This window comes from Schistocerca cancellata, chromosome 1, assembly GCF_023864275.1.
Source record: "Schistocerca cancellata isolate TAMUIC-IGC-003103 chromosome 1, iqSchCanc2.1, whole genome shotgun sequence".
NCBI lineage: Eukaryota > Metazoa > Arthropoda > Insecta > Orthoptera > Acrididae > Schistocerca > Schistocerca cancellata.
The window spans coordinates 198,344,336-198,369,715 of record NC_064626.1 but is presented as its reverse complement, the minus strand read 5'-3'; the positions used below and the strand labels follow the sequence as shown (position 1 = coordinate 198,369,715).

General features: G+C 39.3%; 1 protein-coding gene across 1 annotated transcript in view; it reads right to left on the bottom strand.

The window, feature by feature from the left end:
• The window catches only part of LOC126163057 (carbonic anhydrase 2-like), a 181,206-nt gene extending 157,456 nt beyond the window's left edge, over nucleotides 1-23,750 (bottom strand). Inside the window, exons 1-2 of the mRNA XM_049919995.1 lie at nucleotides 23,686-23,750; nucleotides 20,641-20,744 (exon numbers count right to left, since the gene is read on the bottom strand). Of these exons, the coding sequence (XP_049775952.1) occupies nucleotides 20,641-20,744; nucleotides 23,686-23,750 (169 nt within the window). The remainder of the gene's footprint in view (nucleotides 1-20,640; nucleotides 20,745-23,685) is intronic.
• Nucleotides 23,751-25,380: the final 1,630 nt, after the last annotated feature.

The following is a 25,380-nucleotide window of genomic DNA, read 5'->3' as shown; positions in this document are numbered from 1 at the left end:
ACATTGGCAGCATGACTTCCAATAATTAACACAAACCAATGTCCCTGAATTGCAAGAAATCCTAAGAATAACACAAATTCAAAAAAGAAAAAGAAATTAAAGAACTATGAAACTACTTCCAACTCTGTTAGTCGCCCAAACTCATTTCAATCACGAATCCGAATAGCGCAAACCCAACTCTTTTTTCATAAATCACTTACATCACAGTAAATCTTCATAACACAAACTACAGCAATTTCAGCAAGCAACATCGATGGCCAGCTAAATAAAAAGATTCTAACTACCATAGACTCTAACTACTAGCAGGCATATGGTTAGCAAAAATAAAGATTTTCTGAAGAGCAAACAATGTATTTAGAAAATTTTATCGTATTCATGTGATATCCAGTTACAAAAATTATATGTTGTTGTTGTTGTGGTCTTGAGTCCTGAGACTGGTTTGATGCAGCTCTCCATGCTACTCTATCCTGTGCAAGCTTCTTCATCTCCCAGTATCTACTGCAACCTACATCCTTCTGAATCTGCTTAGTGTATTCATCTCTTGGTCTCCCCCTACGATTTTTACCCTCCACACTGCCCTCCAATGCTAAATTTGTGATCCCTTGATGCATCAAAACATGTCCTACCAACCGATCCCTTCTTCTAGTCAAGTTGTGCCACAAACTTCTCTTCTCCCCAATCCTATTCAATACCTCCTCATTAGTTACGTGATCTACCCACCTTATCTTCAGCATTCTTCTGTAGCACCACATTTCGAAAGCTTCTATTCTCTTCTTGTCCAAACTAGTTATCGTCCATGTTTCACTTCCATACATGGCTACACTCCATACAAATACTTTCAGAAACGACTTCCTGACACTTAAATCTATACTCGATGTTAACAAATTCCTCTTCTTGAGAAACGCTTTCCTTCCCATTGCCAGTCTACATTTTATATCCTCTCTACTTCGACCATCATCGGTTATTTTACTCCCTAAATAGCAAAACTCCTTTACTACTTTAAGTGTCTCATTTCCTAATCTAATTCCCTCAGCATCACCCGACTTAATTTGACTACATTCCATTATCCTCGTTTTGCTTTTGTTGATGTTCATCTTATATCCTCCTTTCAAGACACTGTTCATTCCGTTCAACTGTTCTTCCAAGTCCTTTGCTGTCTCTGACAGAATTACAATGTCATCGGCGAACCTAAAAGTTTTCACTTCTTCTCCATGAATTTTAATACCTACACCGAATTTTTCTTTTGTTTCCTTTACTGCTTGCTCAATATACAGATTGAATAACATCGGGGAGAGGCTACAACCCTGTCTTACTCCTTTCCCAACCACTGCTTCCCTTTCATGCCCCTCGACTCTTATAACTGCCATCTGGTTCTGTAGAAACTGTAAATAGCCTTTCGCTCCCTGTATTTTACCCCTGCCACCTTCAGAATTTGAAAGAGAGTATTCCAGTTAACATTGTCAAAAGCTTTCTCTAAGTCTACAAATGCGAGAAACGTAGGTTTGCCTTTTATTAATCTTTCTTCCAAGATAAGTCGTAAGGTCAGTATTGCCTCACGTGTTCCAACATTTCTACGGAATCCAAACTGATCTTCCCCGAGGTCGGCTTCTACCAGTTTTTCCATTCGTCTGTAAAGAATTGGCGTCAGTATTTTGCAGCTGTGACTTATTAAACTGATAGTTCGGTAATTTTCACATCTGTCAACACCTGCTTTCTTTGGGATTGGAATTATTATATTCTTCATGAAGTCTGAGGGTATTTCGCCTGTCTCATACATCGTGCTCACCAGATGGTAGAGTTTTGTCATGACTGGCTCTCCCGAGGCCATCAGTAGTTCAAATGGAATGTTGTCTACTCCCGGGGCCTTGTTTCGACTCAGGTCTTTCAGTGCTCTGTCAAACTATTCACACAGTATCTTATCTCCCATTTCGTCTTCTACTACATCCTCTTCCATTTCCATAATATTGTCCTCAAGTACATCGCCCTTGTATAAACCCTCTATATACTCCTTCCACCTTTCTGCCTTCCCTTCTTTGCTTAGAACTGGGTTTCCATCTGAGCTCTTGATGTTCATACAAGTGGTTCTCTTATCTCCAAAGGTCTCTTTAATTTTCCTGTAGGCAGTATCTATCTTACCCCTAGTGAGATAAGCCTCTACATCTTTACATTTGTCCTCTAGCCATCCCTGCTTAGCCATTTTGCACTTCCTGTCGATATCATTTTTGAAACGTCTGTATTCCTTTTTGCCTGCTTCATTTACTGCATTTTTGTATTTTCTCCTTTCATCAATTAAATTCAATATTTCTTCTGTTACCCAGGGATTTCTATTAGCCCTCGTCTTTTTACCTACTTGATCCTCTGCTGCCTTCACTACTTCATCCCTCAGAGCTACCCATTCTTCTTCTACTGTATTTATTTCCCCCATTCCTGTCAATTGTTCCCTTATGCTCTCCCTGAAACTCTGTACAACCTCTGGTTCTTTCAGTTTATCCAGGTCCCATCTCCTTAAATTCCCACCTTTTTGCAGTTTCTTCAGTTTCAATCTGCAGTTCATAACCAATAGATTGTGGTCAGAATCCACATCTGCCCCAGGAAATGTCTTACAATTTAAAACCTGGTTCCTAAATCTCTGTCTTACCATTATATAATCTATCTGATACCTACTAGTATCTCCAGGATTCTTCCAGGTATACAACCTTCTTTTATGATTCTTGAACTAACTGTTGACTATGATTAAGTTATGCTCTGTGCAAAATTCTACAAGGCGGCTTCCTCTTTCATTCCTTCCCCCCAATCCATATTCACCTACTATGTTTCCTTCTCTCCCTTTTCCTACTGACGAATTCCAGTCACCCATGACTATTAAATTTTCGTCTCCTTTCACTACCTGAATAATTTCTTTTACCTCGTCATACATTTCATCTATTTCTTCATCATCTGCAGAGGTAGTTGGCATATAAACTTGTACTACTGTAGTAGGCATGGGCTTTGTGTCTATCTTGGCCACAATAATGCGTTCACTATGCTGTTTGTAGTAGCTAACCCGCACTCCTATTTTTTTATTCATTATTAAACCTACTCCTGCATTACCCCTATTTGATTTTGTATTTATAACCCTGTAATCACCTGACCAAAAGTCTTGTTCCTCCTGCCACCGAACCTCACTAATTCCCACTATATCTAACTTTAACCTATCCATTTCACTTTTTAAATTTTCTAACCTACCTGCCCGATTAAGGGATCTGACATTCCACGCTCCGATCCGTAGAACGCCAGTTTTCTTTCTCCTGATAACGACGTCCTCCTGAGTAGTTCCCGCCCGGAGATCCGAATGGGGGACTATTTTACCTCCGGAATATTTTACCCAAGAGGACGCCATCATCATTTAATCATACAGTAGAGCTGCATGTCCTCGGGAAAAATTACGGCTGTAGTTTCCCCTTGCTTTCAGCCGTTCGCAGTACCAGCACAGCAAGGCCGTTTTGGTTAATGTTACAAGGCCAGATCAGTCAATCATCCAGACTGTTGCCCCTGGAACTACTGAAAAGGCTGCTGCCCCTCTTCAGGAACCACATGTTTGTCTGGCCTCTCAACAGATACCCCTCCGTTGTTGCACCTACGGTACGGCCATCTGTATCGCTGAGGCACGCAAGCCTCCCCACCAGCGGCAAGGTCCATGGTTCATGGGGGGGAAAAAATTATATAATAGTCAATAATTCCACTACAAAAACATTAGCAACAACATTCATCATCATATATTTCCTTGTGTACATTGTTATGAACACATCATTTCATTTCAACTTATAATGCATGTCCTACCAACACAGAGTCTCCACTGTTGGAGTCAAGTACTGCAGTACATTTCATGTCATTTGTTGTTACGAGTATCACAGGATATGCAATATTGTTCTGTTTAATGTCATGTTCTTGGAGTAAGATGTCCCTTATGTCTTCCATTTTCACATAATTGATAGTCGTGCCAGCTACGTCGTCACTCTCGTAAGTACGTTTTGTAGCTGCCTGCGGTGCGAGTCATTGTCTATTATCTCTTTGTTATCGCGCATCGTTACTGGGATTTGGAGGTCTAATTTCTACAATTTCAGCTTGCTGAGAGGGTCCTGCCCTATTTGAATCATGCCAGTTCTGATTAAACTCAGGTCTGCTGTCATGACTATACCGTCTGTCAACTTGTCGGTAATTTCTATAATTTCTTTCTTGTCGATTAAGTGGTGGAGAATTTCTCCCAGAATCATAATTGTGAGGTGGACTGTTGCTTCCGAAGTTATTTTGTCTTCCCTGATAATAATTATTCTGGTTCCCATATTGTCTATTTCTACGGTTGTCATTACCACGGATATGTGATTTGTGTCTGTAACTATTGTTATTCTGCCAAAGGCTGTCATAAACGGTGATGTCTGTTTTGGTCACGATTTGTGTTATAACTTTAAACTTGTTGTGTAGGGTTATTGTTTCTGTTGTCACAAAATTGTCACGGATGTGACCTGTAATTGTTGTTGTTTTCCTGTTTTCACATCATGCGATTGTCCGCGTCAGTTTCCAGTTCTTGCAAAAGTCCCTGAAAAGCTTCGATACCAACTTTACAAAGTTCAGCCAAAATAATGTGTCATAAGTGTTCTGGAAATTTAATTAACCAAATGCAAATAAGTTCCGAGGGGCTGCATGGGTTTGACAAATACTGATTCTTGTGTGTCATATCTTCAAAATACTTCATGGGGCTGGAAAATTCACACCGTTCGAAATGCTTCATCATTATAATACCGTGTTTTACTCAATCTAGTGTTTCCTGAGACCAATGTGCAGAAAGGAAGGCATGATAGAAATCTCCATCACTGTGACAGTCGTGAATAACTGATCGCATGCTTAAAGCTGGTTCATTTTCTAAATAGCCACCCATAAATTCTAATCTACGCTCTAATGACCAGTTAGGGGGGAAAATTGAGAAAATTGATGAAGTCAAGCTTTTAGCTGTATGTCAGTACTAGAATTCTTCAATGTTCTAAATTTACGCGTTGTGATGAAGAGTTTATAGTCAAAGTGATCGTGTCGGCGAATCGCAAATCGGTCTTTACGTCGTGTAGGGGGTTCCATCTCAAGGCTCGGTGCACCCTGCCGACTCTTTTCAAGATCTCCGACATACCATTTATTATTACCGTGTGACTTTTCCGTATTTCTAAATCCCTCTTCCCGCGTCTGAGCGCGAGTATCCTCTGAAATCTGTAATACCTGCATTCCTTGTACCAACTGATCTTGTACTTCTCGTATTCCTCTTTTGTGTTGTGTATTAATTTGTTTCTGACTGTTTAAATTTTAATTTCCACGTACTCCACTGTGTCAGTAAAGGCCACCGGTCTTGTATCATTCAAATCATCATCTACCTTCGTAGATAAATTTGTTAACTGATCCGAAAGTTCGGCTACTTTTTCCGATAATGTGCTGGTTTCCTCTGTATGTTTTTCTCAGCCTAGTTTTAGATTGTCCATTTGTGTCGTAATCGTATCTGCTGTGTGCTTTAAGTCTCCCTGATATTTTTACAAGTTGCGTAACAGAATCGATAGATGCAACAGAGTCAATTTTAGCCCGAAAGGTGTCGTAATTTTTGTGTACAGTGATCTGCAGTTCCTTTATTGATGCTTCAACGCTCTGTAACGTGTCTTCATGTTAATGTGTTTGTTTAATTTCGTCAGTTGTGTAATTTTTGAAGCGTGTTTCTGATCTTGTTCCATTGTGTCTAACGTTTGAAACATTTGGTCGGTTTGATTAAATTTTTGAATTAATTGCAATAACAATGCATTAGTTCCTTTGCGTTTTTCGTCAGTGCGTTTGCACCGGCAATATTCGTATATTGTAAGCAGAGAGTGTGCCTTGACTTAATTGAGAAAAGTCTATTGATGCAAAACCCGAATCTACGCTATTTGCAAGACTTTTGGTCTATTATTTCGCATTCCTAAAGCGTACTGTTAGCGACCGATCGATCGTCAATAGTTCCCCTGTTCACTGATTGTTTCAATTTCTACCCCGTTATTTACTGTCTGGTCCACGTCCCTATGCACTATCACCAAATTATTGTCTTGAACATTTGTCAATTCGTTAGTAAGTGGTGCTAATAAACTAGCTCGTCATCACTGTCATTTCTCAATTTGCTTTGCAGGCTAGTGTTGCGCTTTTCACTCGCCATGATTATGACACAATTTTACACAATAACACACAAAAAACAAATTGAAAAGGAAAAATAAGAAGAAATACTAAAACAGCACCGAAAATAATAAATATCTAATTAGTTGCAAAAGCAATTGTGAGATACTTACTGCAAGCCCACATGCATGTCCCAACTACTTTGCTCATGACAATACAGTAAAAAAATAAGAAACTACAACAATAAGCATATATTATTACGCGCTAGTAGTAAACAATAATAAATTTCTGATCATGCACTAATTATTCAAACGAAAAGGAAATCAGAAGATTACCATGAAGTATCCTCGGCTAAGGGTCGACAAGTGGAACTAACTCTTTAATTATTTTTTTTTATTAAACTAGGACCTACCGAATTTTCCTTGACAAAGGCAATGCAAACTTAACTTATTCATTTATTACCCACACTATACAAGCACAACGCAACTGACTGCTATATGTTGACAACATGACTTCCAGTAATTAACACAAAAGAGTTATCCTAAATTGCAAGGAATCCTAACAATAATACAAATCCAAAAAATATTAAATTAAATAAATATGAAACTAGTTCCAACTCTGTTAATTTCATACACACATTTTAACCACAAGTCCCAATAGTACCAACCACATTCTCTTTCGTAAGTCACTTACCTCACAGAAAATCTTCATAACACTACAACAATTACAGCAAGTAGTAACGACGACCAGCTAAATAAAAACATTCTACCTACTACAGACTCTAACTATGGTTGGCAAAAAGAAAGATTTTCTTGGAGATCAAACAATGTATATAGAAAATTTTACCTTATTCATGAGACATCCAGTTCCAAAAATTATATAGTTGTAAATAATTGCACTACCCAAACATGATCAACAACATTCATCGCCACACACTTCCTTGCGTATTTTCTTAAAAACATATCATTTCATGCATGTCCTATCAACACAGAGTGTTCACTAAGAATATCATGTCCATACACTTCCTTATCCACTCGCTATCTGCTAGTCCATCCAACCACAGAATCCCTTGCTGAGGGCACAGAGTGCTGTCAGCGATATTAACACAGTCTATAGCGCTGCCAACATACAAACAGGCTGCTTACAAAGTGTAAAAACTTTTCACATCAGACTGGATTCTCAAAATTCGCTGTATTGAGGCCAAACAACTGTATTATAGCCGGATGTAGTGAGACTTACACTATGTACATTTGTACAGGTCATCAAAACATGGACGTAATGATAGCTGGAGCAAACTTGAACACAATGTACAAAAAAAAAAAAAATTAAATATATGGTGTCAAGAACCAGACCATTGGTTTATTTCACTTTATTCACTCTTTTTTTTTTAAGTCATAGCTTTATTAATCATAACAGTAGCAGGAAAAATTTACAATTTGGTTGCTAAACACAGTAAGCTCTGTAAACCTTTTTTAAGAGCACCATTGTCAGGCGTTTATCGTGCATGTCCCTCAGCTAACACTGCAGCATAACGAAGCAGCAGAGTTAGTTCTGTAGGTCCCCGCGCGCACACACACACACACACACACACACACACGTGCACAGACACCCACATGCTCAGTTCGTTGACAGTGGTTGCGACAGTATGGAAGTAGCCGCTGCAGGTCCTGGTAACGAGTTTGCACGTTGAATTCTCCTCTCGGGCGTCTCGTTGTGCCCCAGCAGACGAGGTCCCCATCTCTGCGTGTGCTGTCCTGCAATCAGCCTTCGTTGCCCCTGCTGTGTCAGTGTCTGATTGGGCCGGCGCCCACGTTATCTGCTGTATCTCACCCCTGCCCCAGTTCTCTCCTCCCACCCCCCTCACAGCGCCCCCTCCGCTTCTTGTACACGTGCCCACGGGCACAGTTTGAAGGGAGGTTTCGTCTCCTCACTCCGTGCCTCGCTGCGGCAAGTCGTTTCACAAGTTCCCCCTAGGATCTCGAGATTAATTAATCAGGCACGAAAAGCGAATCACACTTCATCTTATCAGACTCAAACTGAGGGGTTACTTGCTGAAACCTAACTTAAGACAGATATAGGTTTTCTTTCATTTTGTTCTCTACAAAGATGTGATTTTACGTACTAGCCACTTTGATACTTTACGTATAATTCTTTAGTGATTTGAGGGAGTGTCTGATAGCAGCTAACCTAAATAAGCCGGTCGTGAGAGGTCCAAAGCGACAAGAAATATTTCCATGTAACAATTATATCCATATCCATCGTAGTGAGAAACCATTTTCGCAAGGAGGAGTGTGGTAAAGTTTTCCTTCTTTCTTTCACTACTGCCTTTATCCCTCATTGTGCGCAGGGTCGGATTTGGCATGGTTAAGTTAAGGGGTGGTCGGACGTCCTTCCTGCTGCCACCCCATACCCCCCGGGACGGAATTAGTGTACCCCAGCTGTCTGCATCTAGTGTAAATCGTGAAATAGTGTGAATGTGTTTCAAATATCTGCGAGTCGTGTAACTGAGGCGGAGCGTGGGGACCAGCCCGGTATTCACATAGTAGGATGTGGGAAACCGCCTAAAAACCACATCCAGGGTGGCCGGCACACCGGCCACCGTCGTTAATCCGCCGGGCGGATTCGATCCGGGGCCGGCACGCCTACCTGAGTCCAGGAAGCAGCGCGTTTGCGCTCTCGCCTATCCTGGCGGGTCGAGTGTGATAAAGTTTATTAGTGTAAAAAGCGTTAGAAAAAATGTATAAAAGTAGCAATGATAGATACCTAAATAACAGCAATGATAAACAGAACTGCCTGTGACCTACGACATCGTTGGATTATCTGTGAAATAAACTGACAACTACATAAAGCAATAACACCAAAGGAACTCAATTAACAAGCAATAGACAGTGACAGAACCAGCGCTAGCATATGGATATAAAAAGTGTCAGACGTACGTAAAAATGTATAATAGTGAAATCCATTTAATAATTACCTATAACATTAGAAATAATGTACCAAAATTATATACCAGTACTTACAGATAAACTGTTGGTGGCAATTCAGCAGAAATAGTCCAAGAGCAAAAAAAAAAAAAAAGCAGTCACACTTAGCATTGTATTTGTGGTTATAATGTCCTTAAAAGACTTATACTACACATAGTGAGCAGCAGAATATAAATTGTTGATATAAATTAATCATAAGTAGTGAAGCCTCCAACAATATGTGAACCAGTCTGATAATGCTGGTATTCTCCAATCGACTTCACGCAGGTAGAAACATTAATTCGCAGTGAAACGTTTCATAAGGCCATATTTGTCTTGCCTTTTCTTGATGATTGTTCGATACGGACCGTAACAGGTAAATCTTTGGCAGAATAAGCTTACAAGAATAACAGAGTGATGGTCGGAGCTGTCTTTCAGCAGCGACACTTCTTGATGATTTGTCTGGCGTTGCGACCGATAAGCGTCTCAGTTGTTGGCAGCAAACGCTAAACGCCAACCACCTGGAACCACTTCATAATAACAAGTTCTTTGTTTCACGAGCTGCGTCACATTACTTTTTCTGCACTCACGCAAGGTGTTAAGAGGTTTTTGTTAAAGCTCAACAAATAATTTCGTTCGAGCAGTGAACATGAAGGTACCATGAGTCCGCTGTTTACGTTCAAGCAAAAATGCTATTGTATGGCAAATGGCGAGATCGTTCCTTTGAAAGGACAGAGCAGGTCCGCATCCCCATCCTTCCTGCTCCATCTGAAATGACTTTAATGTCTACAGGACGTTAAACGTAATCATCATACCTTCCATTATCACTGACTTCTCAATCTCGCGCACTGAATATAACGAATAACTCACATTAAAACAACCCTTCTTGAAAGAGCACAAAAGTGAAGAGCTGCAAACGCCGTCTGTCTCCTCCACCCCATCCCTTATTAATATCCAATGCGCACAAAATGTCACAGATGTGCCGGCCGCGGTGATCTAGCGGTTCTGGCGCTGCAGTCCGGAACCGCGGGACTGCTACGGTCGCAGGTTCGAATCCTGCCTTGGGCATGGGTGTGTGCGATGTCCTTAGGTTAGTTAGGTTTAAGTAGTTCTAAGTTCTAGGGGACTTATGACCTAAGATGTTGAGTCCCATAGTGCTCAGAGCCATTTGTCACAGATGCTAGACTTTTTCCATTTGGTGCTCCGTCTTTAACGCTTAAACAACACTCTTTATAACCTTCAAGTGTGGAACATTCAAAGTGTCCCATAGAAAAGTAGCAGAACAATCAATAAAAAATTACATTTGACGCAGCAACGTGCTTGATAATTTGCCGAAAAAAAACACCATGCACTTTCTCACGAACCTACTTTGTTCGGGTAAAATTTGTCGGCAATTATAACTTGCATCGCTCAACATTCCTCGCACCCTACGATTACACTGCTTTAGCGATGGTTACATCACTGTTGTTACTAGTCAGCGTTCTCTCAGGTTGTAGAAGATATTTATCGCGGAAAACGAAACTACAAGAATGAATAGTTTTATGATTATCAATGTCAATGCTGCAACGTGGGCTATAGATCGTAAGCGCAAAGCGCGAAGCCGGCTGACGTCTGAATTTATGTGACTGCGTGATGTCTGTTCTTTCGGACATGTCCGAAAGAACAGACACCACGCATCAATATAATTGATTCGCGTCGACAGGCTATCAATCCACCACTTTCAGTGCGAATGCACTATCACATTCGGCCTCCCGAGGGAATCTTAAAGTAGCGAGAAGGGGGATGGGGATGTGGGTCGGCAGAGAGGCGTGCCAAGACAGTCTCCGCAGGCGCAGTAAACACTGTGTCCGGGTGGTGCAGTGGTTGACACAGCTGACTAGGAAGCAGCAGATAATAGGTTCGAATACCGGTCCCCCAAACATTGTTCACTCGTATCCACTGACTCCACACGAAGTCCCGATGCAGTTGACATAATGAATTCCTTCCCTTTCGTTCATTTCTTCTCCCACTTCCATTCTCAATTAACATAAGGACGTCAGGAGGCTGGTGACTGATGGCTGCTGTCTGCTGAATCGAGGGGAAGCCCTTATTGACCATTGATCGTTCTGACTAAGAAAGGCAGCCACGTCTCTTATATGAGTATTTGTTTTTGGAACGTTTATCTGTTACTGGCGGCAAAAAAAGGAAGTAAATTATGTTTTTTGTTCCATCCGATTGATGCTTTTAGTAGACGAAGTGTAGTTTAAAAAGTTATTGGTAGTGGGCTATAACTACCGACCGGCTATTTTCAGTTGAGGAGAGTGCTGATCCTGGAGGATAGGATCACATGACTTTTCTGGTCAGTGTTTCAATCTAATGACTGGCTTCTTATGTGATATGAGGTTGCTTTTTGTGCAGTGTTTGTAAATGTTAAGAGTTCCGCATATTTAAGTTCTGCATAATACATTAAAGCCATTTGGAGTTAAATTGTAAGTGGGCTGCTTCTGTGTTGGCAGCGCTGTGTAGCTCTTTGCATTGGAGCTCTGACTTCGCTTTCTTTGTAAGAGACTCTGTGACCGGTTGGACTCATTGTTGGAAGTGGTCCTGCAGTTGGAAGTTAGTTGCCAGAAGTGATGGAAGTACTGTTGGGCAGCTGGAGGTGAACAGCCAGCTGTGATGGATGTTAAATGTGAGAAGTTAGCACTGATGGAGGGTAGAGGTCTGAAGTGTTAGCGTAGGCTAACGATCTGGAAGTATCCGACTTGGAGATTGAAAATTATTCATGTTTATACATCTTTGTACTGGATGTCAATGACGATTTATATTCGTGTTCGAACTGGATGTCACATTATTAAGGTAAAAAATACATTATTTGGTTTGCAGCAAAATCTTTTCTTTGCTAACCACATGACTATTAGTAGTTAGTGGCTTTAGTAGTTAGAATCTTTTATTTAGCTGGCAGTATTGATCGCTCGCTGTATTGCAGCAGTTCGCGTAATGAAGATTTTTGTGAGGAAAGTGCTTAATGAACTGTGTAGGTTATTGTTAAGATTTCTTAGTCAAGGCCATTCTTTTAAATTGATAATTTGAACTCAGGCTGTAGTTTTTTTGAGCAGTCAGATTGCGCTGCCCTAGAATATTGTGATAAGAAAAAGTAAAGGCAAAGTAGGGTCAGTACGTTCAGTTTTACTCAGCTGTTTCAGAATCAAATAACGTAGAAGTTTCATCTTCTCACTCATTCTGCAATTTAAGTACAGACACACACATTTAAATAAAGAAGTTTCATCTGTCGACCCTTAGCCGATGATACCTCACTGCAATCTTCAGATTTTTCTGGTAGTTTGAATAATTATTGCATGATTAGAAATTATTGTTACGGTTAGAGCGTAATTGTATAGAGAATTTCCTTTGTAGTTGTAGTTTTTCATTCCTGTACAATATTGTAATGAGCAAAGCAGTTGTGGCATGCATGTGGAGTTGCACCAAGTATTTCGCAGTCACGTTTGCAATTAATTATGTATTATTTTCAATGCTATTTTAATATGTTTCTTATTTTTGCTATTCAAATTGTGTTTTTCTGTATTGTTGTGTGAAATTCTGTGATAATCATGGCGTCTGAAAAGCGCAACACTAGGCTCCAAAGTAAACTGAGAAATGACAGTGAAGACGAGAGTAGCGTGTCAGCACCACCTACTGATGAAGTGACAAATGTCCAAAATAACTTGGTAATTGTATATTGGAAAATGGACCAGGCAGTAAATAACGGTGTACATACTAAAACAGTTAGTGAACAGGAAAGAACTGTCGATCGATCGGTCGGCAACAGCTCGCCACAGGAATGCGAAATGACAGAACAAAATCTTGCAAATACTGTAGATTCAGGTTTTGCCTTATTACCCTTTTCTCAATTAAGTCAAGACTCACACTCTGCTTTTCAAAAAGCGAATGTTGCCGGTGCAAATGCACTGCCGAAAAGCACAAAGGAACATTTTCCAGACACTGATATATTGTTATTACAATTAATGCAACAAATTGGAGAAAATCTTCGAAAGTTAGACACAATGGAACAAAATCAGGAACGAACACAGCGAAAGGTACAAAAGTTAGACACAATTCTTAAATAAATACGTGAAGGTTTAACTGCTGACTTACTTAAAATCGAATCTAAATGTCAAAAAGTTTGTAAAGAAGTAAAAAAGCAGATTTCTGAGCATTTTCAACCTATTTTGTCACGACATTACAGAATCATGAAGCAGCCATAAAAGAACTGCAGACTATTGTTCACGAAAGACACGACACCTTGCAGGCTAAAACTGATTCAGTTGCATCTACCGATACGGTCACGCAACTTGTACAAAATCAGGAAAACCTAAAGGACACAGTAGTTACGATTTCGACACAAATGAACACACTGAAACTTGGTTCAGAAAAACACACAGAGGAAATCAGTAAATTATCGGAAAAAGTAGTCAAACTTTCGGACTAACTAACTACTTTATCTACGAAGGTAGATGATGATCTGAATGATACAAGAGCGGTAACCTTTACTGACGCAGAAGAGTATGAGCAAATTAGGAAACTCAAACAAAATCAGAAACAAATCAATACACAGAACAAAAGAGAAATCCAGGAAGTACGAGGTCAGTTGGCTCACGTAATACAATAATTACGTATTTCAGAGGGCTCCGACACGGGAAGAGGGTTTCAGAAATAAGGAAAAGCCACAAAGTAACAACACAGGGTATTTTGGAGTTTTTTAAGGGAGTTGGTAACGTGCACCGATAAACTCTTTATCATTACACGTAAATTTAAAACATTTAAGAATTCCGGTAATGACATTCATCCACAACCTTGGCTTCATCACTTTGCTCATTGTTTTCCTCCGAATTGGTCTCTGACGCACAGATTAGAATTTTTGTGTAGCTATCTAGAAAATGAACCAGCAGTATGAATGCAATCAATCGGTCATTCGTGACTGTCACAGTGAAGGAGATTTCTGTGACGCTTTCCTGCATATTGGTCACAGGCTACTCAAGATAGAGTGAAACACAGTATTATAATGATGAAACATTTTGAACAGTCTGAATTCTTCGGCCCAGTAAAATATTTTGAAGATATGTTGCATAAATATCTGTAGTTGTCAGACCCATACATCCCCTCAGAACTCATCTGCATTTGCTTAATTAAATTGCATGAACATTTAAGACATATTATTTTGGCAGGACGTTGTAAAGACGACATTGAAGTTTTTCAGGGACTTTTACAAGAACCGTAAATCGACACAGACTGTCGTGGGATGCAAAAATAGGAATACACCAATTACAGGTCACATCCGTCACAATTTGTCACATCCGTCACAATTCCACGACGACAGAAATAATAACCAGACACGACAAGACTACTTTTATAATGCAAATCGTGACCAAAACAGACACCACCCATACGATAAACGTTGGCAGAATAACAATACTTACAGGGAAATATCACCTCTCTGTGGTAATAATTATGACAGAGGCAATCGTAGAAACAGATAATATGGGAACCAGAACAATTATTACCAACGGAGACACAACAGCTCATCTCGTAATTTATGATTCAGGGAGAAATTCTCCACCACTTAACTGACAAGAAAGAAACTACAGAAACTACCGACATGACGACAGACGATATAATCATGACGACAGACCTGAATTTAATCAGAACTGGAGAGATTCAAACAGGGCAGGTCCCTCTCGAAAAGTTGAAATTGTAGAAGTAAGATCTCCAAATCCCAGTAACGACACGCAACAACAAAAAAATAATAGACAATGACTCGCTCCGCCGGAAGCAACTTGCGCTGGCTGGCTCTGAGAAAAATAACATATAAGCTGACCCTGAGAAAAATTTCAGTATTCTTTACCGACATATACCGCATGATAATTGCTTTGAAGTTGAAACTCTGCGTACTAAGAAAAGTAAAGGACTAATCAACATCTCTCATGTAAAACCGTTTATTGAGAAAGAATTTGCTTTCTAACTTAGTCTTTGCTATAAAATTTTTTACTTCACATTACTATTACGCTTTGTCATACTTGGAAACTGTTAACATGCAACAATGTTTTTAAGTCAACTAGCCAGTCAAGAACGTATGGAACATATTAATAAGATGATTTTACGAGTTCACTTTTGTTAAGAACGGAAGACAGTCACATGGTGTGTACACTTTTTCTTGTTAATTGCACAATTACGACACAACTATAAAGTTCACATTCTTGGAACATAAACATACTGCTGATGAGGTTTTAATGCAACATTTTGGCTTACTTGAAAAGACATTTTTAATTAAAATACTTCCTGAGAGGTTACAGTCGACACAGTATTTGATTTATTTGACAGCTACATGATTGTAGTATGACACTACTAATGAGTGACACAGTTTTCATTATTTTTGGGCCATATTTTTTTTATATCTCCATTCTTCTGAAAAGTGAAACATATTTTGGTAAAGACTCTTGTGACATAGCTACAATGAGATAAGTATTTTCTCGCAACACAACAATACAGTACAGTACAGTAATTGGTCACGGTAATGTATGTAATAACTACGACATCTATACGCACAACATTTTTACTTTCGTGTATGACAAGTTAAGTACATTGACTTGTGGAGTTATTTGCTTATGAATGACGATAACTTGGCACATTTCTACCATTAGCCAATGACAGAAATTATCTTACAGCAAGATGCATAGTTTAGCGCTACATGACACGCATTTGAGTGATTATTTTTCGTACTTGGAATATTTTTAGAAATATTTTAGAACGACTATGATACAGAGAAGATTTTTGGTGATACATTTCATTCCGTTGTTATTATTTGTAACACCTTAGGGTGTAATTACATCAACCCTCAGGGGGGTACACGCTTGCTTTGTATACCATGCATGTGGCAAGCACAAGGAGCCCTAGCTAATAAGATATTTGCTTATACAACTTTACACAACGGTACCATATTTCTCTAACGCAGAATTAAACAGCTATCTGATAATTTAACTGAGAGAGAGACAAACATTTTTTTTTACTACGTCATTGACACATATTTACGTAATTACAGTCAGATTACTTCACACTTACAAAATTGTACTTTGTCGGCATTTTGGGAAATTTTCACATTTACTTTAAGAACTGCTGTGATATTACGAGAGCTTTGAGTGATATATCTTGTATGGGATCATGATTTTTCAAGTACGTTTGAGGTAGATGATTCTACTGAAGCGAGTAGACAGAATTTTTTTTAGAGGTATTGAGGTTACTGAAGGAAGCTACGACTATCTGAGATGTGATTGATCTGTTATGAGATGTTATTATAGAATTGTACATGAAGAGTAATGAGATGTGAATATATATGTGAATGTGAGTACCACAACGCTGACGGAAATTTTTGGGCACTGTTATTGATGAGATTTCGTTTCTACACTTTACTAACGTAAATTTTCAAGCCGTGAAATTTTTTGTTGATATCGAACTGTCATTGTAGCTCAAACTGCTGCCGTAAATATTTCGGTTCAGTGTGTATGCAACCTTGACGTAACGCTGCGCTGCGTGCTAGACACATTAAAATATACTTATTGTTGTGTGGACTTTTAACTTTCCTTCTGCCGCTTTAGCTGCTTTGAAGCTACCCGCACTTTCGCAAGTGCTATCATGGTTGTAGAAAAGAGGGGCTGTTGACCTTGTTATTGACATTTCTTTGCAGAATGCATCACAAACATGACACGCTATTACTTGGAAACACATGATTACACTGTAGAGCTCGTACTTTGTGCTATTTACTGAAATGCTTATGATGTGACAAGAAATATTTTTACGTCTACACACCTGATTATGACAAGTAACTTTCTACGAGTGTTGAGAGAATTTTACTGACTTGTGAAACGCCATATGGCTAGTGTATTTTTTTTTTTTTTTTGCTTTGCCTTGTACATATTTGTTTATTTTATTTTATATCTAGTATCTGGGTGCGCTGTAGCATTGGTCTTATAAAATAAAATGTAATACATGTACTAATGTAAACACTTTCTATCTACAGATCTATTAAACAATAATTTTATGATCTACATTCTTAAAAAAAAGGAGCACTAAGAAATGAAAGAAGCGTGAGAAGGAGAAGTGATTGATAACAAGAACTGTATACATAATTTCCTTTTCAACGACTTGGTGATTTTTAGGTAGAATAGGTTGTTGTGGTGCATCACTTCAGTGTTAAGACGTGACACCGGCCTAAAATGTAAAGACATTCCCTTACCTGCATTGCTATCTTTACTGTAATATTTTTTCTGCTTGTGCTTTGTCATGTTTAGGTATAAGTTACTGCATTTGCTGCTACTATTTGCCAGGGGTTGTCCTACTGAATGTTACTTTGTACTACTCTGATAAGCCAGTTAGCACCAATTTATTTTTCTTGTTTGCTGCATATTGCTGGCCGGTGTGGCCGTGCGGTTCTAGGCGCGTCAGTCTGGAGCCGCGTGACCGCTACGGTCGCAGGTTCGAATCCTGCCTCGGGCATGGATGTGTGTGATGTCCTGAGGGTTAGTTAGGTTTAAGTAGTTCTAAGTTCTAGGGGACTGATGACCACAGATGTTGAGTCCCATAGTGCTCAGAGCCATTTGAACCATTTTTTTTTTTTTTTTGCTGCATATTGCCTTATATTAGTTGTGATATTGCATTTGCTTTGCTAATTTAGATATAGTGCTGCTTACTTTGCCAATTTGCATTTTTTGTTATTGCTGTTTTTGTTAATTGTTTTGTGCTGCTGCATTGGCTCGTTCTCTAGTTTATGTATCTGAGCTGAGTAGATTTAAGCTAGTTTAAAAGGGAGGATGCTGTAGAAGAAAATGAATTGTGATGATTTGCAAAAAAAGTATTGAGAAGCTATAAGAAAAAAAGTTGGCCAAAAGACTATTGTATATTGAGGAATAGTTATTTTGAAAGAGGAAATGAACTGATAAGTAGGGTTTAGGGAGAACAGGTTTAGGTAGGATTTTCTTGGATGCAAATGATGAGGCAAGACCATGGAAAATAAATGATGAGGTAAGAAATATGTGAAAGTAAATACAGAAAGCATGCTTAGATAGGATTTTTCTTTGTGGGATCAAATGTTGAAATAAGAAAAAAAGACCTATGTGAAACGAAGTTGTAAGTGAAAATGAAATATCGTAAGTATTTCAATACTAAATGTTACACTGAAAACTAACACTGTCTTTTCCTTTTGTGTTATCCCGCTATGTGTTTATGTGTACCCTTGTGCACCTGTGTTTTTCCTGTCTCTGTGTATTTACCTGATAATATTAATTTAATTTTTCTTTTCTAGTACTAAGCCGCATTTATTATGATGAGGAATACTGTTATCTTCAAATCTAATATATTCTTTACTTTGGAAAGATGTTTAGTTATTATTTATTTTGTTATGTTTTCTTTTAATGCTCATGTGTCAAGTTAATATTTCAATGGATATTCTCATTTTTCATTTATTTACTTATGCCACAATTACTTTAACACTCATGTATGTGCTTATTTCTATTCCATTGTAAAGCCTGTATTACTACAAATGTTATCTGTATTATCATGTTCTTTAATGATGTTTTCTGTACCTTTTTAACTGTATGCTTATGCCATAAAATTGTGAACTGTATAGACACCAGTTCTTCAAATGAAGTAAATAGTAGGGATTCATTTTACTGCACACATTTCTGTTGGTGATACTGTATGTGTAAAATCTCAGAGGCTAAATGACTGCATTAGCAGTTGTACGTGTGTTGATAATTCAACAAGGGACTGATTAACAGCATTGCTGGTTCTAAGGACATTGTAAAAAAAAAAAAAAAAAAAAAAAAAAAAAACAAGTGGTGGTTTATGGACTTGCTATATTATTCACAATACTCTTCAATTGTGATTGTGCAACTGCACAGTGGCAATGGTTGGCTGCTAGCTATCTCTACAAGGACTACAGTGAGTCTGCACCCTTGGTGGCCTACTACTACCATAATTTCTATAAGGACTACAGGGGGTCTGCACCCTCGGTGGCCCACTACAGCCATAATCTCTACAAGAAATACTGTGGGTCTGCTCTGTGGTGACCGACTAACTCTACCAATATTCTTCAAGACTTCGACTGACTCTGCTGTACGTTTGCTCTGTTGTGGCCCATTACCAATACTCATGTCAAGAGTCAGCACTGTGTTTCCGTTGGGAGGACAACACTTTTTCATGACTGCATGGAGATCCACTACTTGCGTGTGCATTTTCTTTTACTGCTCATATTTTGTGCATAAAACTGTCACAGACTACCACTCTGCTATATGATTAGGACTGTCCTTAGGGACTGGAGGACAATATTTGCTTTTGACCAACAGTGCATTAATAATTGCGTGCATTTGATCTATTTGATATTGTTAGTATAAAAACTTTTAACAAATTGATCCTGGCCACTGCCCAAAATAATTAGTAATTTTTTTGTGCGGAGCAGGGGGCGGCGGAGGGGGGGCGGCTATGTAAATCGGCTGCTTCTGTGTTGGAAGCGCTGTGTAGCACTTTGCAATGGATCTCTGACTGGACTTTCTTTGTAAGAGAATCTGTGGCTGGTTGCACTCGTTGATGGAAATTAGTCGCCAGCAGTGATGGAAGTTAGATGTGAGAAGTTAGCATTGATGGAGGGTAGAGGTCTGAAGTGTTAGCGTAGGCTAACTATGTGTACATGTTCGACTTGGAGACTGAATATTGTTTATGATTATATAATTTTTGGAACTTGATATCTTGGACGATTATATAATTTTTGAACTGGTTGTCACATTCTTAAGGTAAATATACATGTTTTGCTTTGCAACAAAATCTTTCGTTTGCTAACCACATGCCTATCAGTAGTTAAGCCTTCAGTAGTTAGAATCTTTTATTTAGCTGGCAGTATTGGTGCTTGCATCATTGTATTAATTATTTGAAGTCGGGTTATCATTATTGAGCACCCAGATTGCGTTGCTCTAGGATAGTGTGAACCACTGTTGAAATGATAAGAATAAGAAAAGAGAGAGTAGGCTCAGTACGCTCAGTTTCAATCAGAAGTTACGCAATTTAATAAAGGAGTTTCACTTCCAATTTCTATTGAACACCACCAAGTCGTCAATGTAATGGAAGCCTAAATTTGATATCAGAAACAAGTCCAATAAATGAGGCAGTACAGCAGCACTAGTAGCAAGATCAAATGGCACCAGATTAAATTTAAAAAGTTTCCAGTCAGTAACGAATGCCATAATTTGTTTCGACCTCTCACTTGAAGGAATCTCATAGCCTGATTAAGGTCCAAGATAGTAAATATTTGGGCACCCACAAACCATCCAAAAAAAGTGCGCAAGTTTGTTAGCGTCATGAACTGGAGGACCACCTTCTTATTCAGTGCTCCATAATCGACTACAGATCTGTACTTGCCTGAGAGTGTGGCACCATTGATATGGCAGGAAAGTACAGTGATTTAGACAGATGGAACCATCGATTCTGACATTTCCTCCACTATTACTTTCAATTTCTTCATTCACTGCGGCACAGTCGATACGGCGATCGCTGACCAGCACTCTGTCCGTCACTTTAACTCTGTGCTTAATGAGACCCTTGAGCCCCAACCTGTTAGTCAAGAAATCTGTAAATCTTCTACACAACATATGCAGCTGTTCCCTCTGACTTAAAGATAAGTCCTCTAACTGCACCAACCCACACCTTCATTCAGTTGGACTGTGGCTGCAGGAACTTCACAATGCTGACCGAAGGAGAACATCCCGTTCCTACGTAGGTCTACGTGGTCTTTTCCCAAACTGAAGATAAAACCTCCCATTTTAATGACTTCAACCACCAAAACGTTCTTTGCAGCCCAGTAACAAACGAACTGGGGTTAGCAGTAACGTCAGACATGAGACTCCATGGCCTAGAGTCAGCTGGCATAGTAGCTTAGCGTGTTCGGTCAGAGGGATGGCTAAACACTGTAATAAAAAAAATGAGTGAATTGTTCAACGATGTACTTGAAGGAGTGTCATGTGACGTCCGCCCAGAACAAGTTCCAAGGACAATGACCAACAAAATTAAAAAAGAAGAAGTAGCGTCTTTGAATGCTAATCAAAACCTCCTGAGCCCGGGGTTCAAACCCAGTCATTGCTTAAATTTTGAATAAAAATCGTCAGTAATAATGACCGCAGACTTCCAGCATAAACAGTCAACCTCTTTCTGCTAACGACCTTGTCAAAGGGGGCCGAGGAGTAGGCAGATGTTCAGTGCACTCTCTTCCCCTGTCCCTAAAAGGCGAAAGAATCAGCAATGATCAACGAACGCCATGAGGATGCAGAAGGCAATGAAAACTACTGAATTAAAGACAACTCACAACTATATTAAGGGCAAATCATGTGCAACCACAGGATATGTGACCTGTAATTGAAAAAGTGTCATGATGATAACTCAATTGGCGAAAGTTTCTGGATTTGTCCCTCATTCGGATCTCCGAGAGGGGGCTGCCAAAGGCGTTGAAAAAAAGGTGAAATAACGAAAGGATAATATTCTAAGAGTCGGAGCATGAAACGTGAGAGATTTGAACGTGTTAGGGAAGCTAAAAAAATCTGAAAAGAGGAATGCAACCGCTCAGTCTAGATAGAGTGGCAATTGGCAATGGAAAGGAGGTAAGTATTTCTGCTCAGACGAATCTAAAAAAATATTAAGAGCAGCATGAAATACAGCTCTTTACGAATGAGTTACTGTGAACAGTTTAGTGACAGGGTTCGTCTCATCAGATTCGACAGAAAAACAACGCCAATAAGAAGAGGTCAGATATACGTGCCGATGTCGCAAGGAGAAGATGAACAGATACAGAAAGTCTATGCGGATGTTGAGTGGTTTAATGCAGTATGTAAGGGAGATGCAAATTTCATTAACAGGGGGGAAATGGGGGAATGGAATGCGGTTGTAGGGTAAGGAATAGGAGAAAGATTTGCTGGAGAATATGGACTTGGTAGTATGAGTAATGGGGGAGAGAGAGTAATTGAGTTCAGCAGAGGAGAAGATTAAACCTCTGAAAGGCCTGAAGATGCGAGAAGATGCTAGGCGGAGTACACTATGATCAGAGAGAGATCCTGAAATCAGATACTATTTTTTAAGGTGTTCCTAAGAGCAAATATAGACTCGGATAACAATTTAGTAATGATGGAAAGAAGACTGAAGTTTAAGAGAACCGTACATAAGAATCATAGTGTAAGGAAGTGGAGTACTAAAGTACTGAGGAATGGTGAGATGTGTTTGAAATTTGCTAAAGATGTGGACACTGCGATGAGGAATAACGCAGCAGGCAATTCAGTTGAGGAGGAGTGGACACTCCTAAAAAGAGCAATCACAGATGCTACAAGGGTAGAATGGGTACAAGGAAGGTGACTTTAAAGAAACCTTGGATTATGGTAGAAATACTGAAACTGCTGGAGAAAAGGAGGAAGTATAGAAATGTCAGGGAAAGACAGGAATACAACAATATAAATCACATAGAATAAAATAAATAGGAAGTGCAGGGAAACAAAGACGAAATGGCTACAGGAAAAGTGTGAAGATATCGAAAAAGGAATGACCGTCGGAGGGACTGACTCAGCATATAGAAAAGTCAAAACAACCTTCGCTGAAATTAAAAACAAGAGCAGAAACATAAAGAGTGCAATGGGAACTCCACTGTTAAATGTAGAGGAGAGAGCTTACAGGTGGAAAGAGTACACTGAAGGACTCTATGTGTGAGAGGAACTGTGTGATGACGTGATAGAAGGAGAAACAGGAGTCGAAATGGAAGAGATAGGGTAGATGGTATTAGAGTAAAAAATTAAACACCTTTCGAAGATTTGAGATTAAATAAGGCAGAAGGGATAGATAAATATTCCATCGAAATTTTAAAATCATTAGGAGAATTGGCTACCAAACGATTATTCAAGTTTGTGTGTAGATTCTATGAGACAGGTACAACATCAGACTATTGGAAAAACATCATCCACCCAATTCCAAAGATAGCACGACAATTATCGGACAATCAGCTTAATAGCTCACGCATCCAAGTTGTTGACATGAATAATAATTACAGAAGAATGGAAGACAAGTGAGAAAGGAGAGTGGGCATTTTTTGAGGTGTTGATAGGTAATGCAGTCGTGACCGGGAGAAGTGTTGCGTTTCTTGTGGAATACTTATTTTGCTTTTATTTCAGTTATTTTAAAATTTTGGACATGGCTGGAACAACAACCATAGGATGAAATCTTCTTGTAGGATTAATGAACAGCCAATTAGTTGTAAACGGTTGTAACTGATTACCTCTTTTCTTAACTGTGCAAGAAGATTTTGAAGTTACTATATTTGGTGTTAAGTTAATTGGAAAATTGGGTTGTTTAAATGTCTCATGCGCTCAGCTGACTGTATGTTTCATACTGTTAATAAATTCTGTTGATAAAGTTACATTACAGTTGGTCAAGAGTGAACGCTTGCACAGACCGCTAGGCAGACTCCATTTCCACTAAATCCTGTGTCGGTGAATCCAATTGACAACTGGCTCCGACGCACCTCCTGTCGCTGACCCGAGGTGGTGCTTGCGACGCACTACGAGCCCTGGTGGCGACCTCACGCATCTCCGGCCACACAGTCTAATCGAAGACACCCCCAATATTGGTGGACAAGATGAATGTACAGCAATACATGGCACGAAATTTATTTGCTTCAAAATACGTTTCTTCTGGCCATATCTCTATCTTCTAAGAGTCTCCGACCCAATATACTATACTATTCTCGTTGTTCACAAGCTATGTGCATATTCGAAGATGACGTGAAAACTACAGATGCAATAAACAATTATGTACCATGAATACCTCAATTGATTTATAACATTGTTTTGGATACTAGAAAAAAATTATTGTAAACGTCACCATTAAATCTCTTGCGGTACAATTTTTTTCTAATTCTTCCTGTTATAGCTTACAAAAAGACGAAGTATGGTTTTTACTAAAATAATGACCTTGATACGATACAACCACTGCAACAAAACATGTCCCAAGAAAATCTAAATTAACAAACTGAAAGCACACGACTCGAAAATAAAAAAAATAGTCGCATAGATATCGTGTCGCGAAAACTAGTGAAAACGCCAATACCCAGCGAAACGAAACCCTTATACCCCAGAGAAAATTGCCGTGTGTAACTTGAAAATCAACGGAAAAGACAAATCGTTTCGAAAATACCTTATTACCAGTCAGAAAAACAGACTTTTCTACTAATCGATTACTGCTTCTTCAGCGATGCAGTGTTATTGTTTAAAATGATGTAGTCTGACGTGTAGTTGTCTTCCAGAAGATCTACTTGTGCCCGTTCCTTTGAAGTGCGCCCCTTACGCAGAATCGAGCGACCACCCCTTGAGACAGGCTCGCTGTCAGGTGCCCTCGAAGCCCCAGCGGCGTCGACCCTCCACTTCTCTTTCATGCGATGAATGTCAAAAGGGCTTTTATACCGGCAGCTCCGCTCTCTGCTTCATACTGTGTCGGAGAGAGCTGCGCAAGACTGCCACTGAAACGGAATTCTCTAAACAACAGTTTTTCTTCTTTCGTGTACTGCTCTAGTTCTCTTCTACCTTATCACTTGATACTACTACACGTTGCCGATCTCTTATCGAATACAACAGAAATTTATCTGGATTGACAAATAAAACTATGTTGACAATAGAACTACTGTTTTCCAAAATACCCATTTAAATAGGTATTATTGTTTAACAGGTACTGTTCTTTTCACTTTCAACTTCCCTAGACAGCCGAGATCGCCATCAAGCAATGAAGCTCGCCTCGGAATAAGCTGGGTCAAAACCTGGTAGTGTGAGACTTTTTATGAACTGTTTTCGACCGGCCAGCAGACGACATGTTGTGGCCTAAAGTTTTTGTTCATCACTATGCAAATTCCAGTAATTAAATTTTAAACTCCTCCACAGTGCCTTATGGAGTGAGTGAATGTGATAATGTTGTTGATGGTGATTTCTCTGTAGGATGGGGCCGGTAATTTCGACGCCTCTTCTACAGCTATATTACGGAACCCTGGATTCCTTTCATCCATAAAAACTTCCAGCTGTGACTCTCTGTAGCGAAGGTCAGTTTCACATACTTCTGCATTCTACATCTACATCACCACGATTATTCTGCAATTCACACTTAAGTGCCTCGCAGAGGGTTCGTCGGACCACCTTCAAGCTGCTTCTCTACTATTCCAATCTCGAACAAC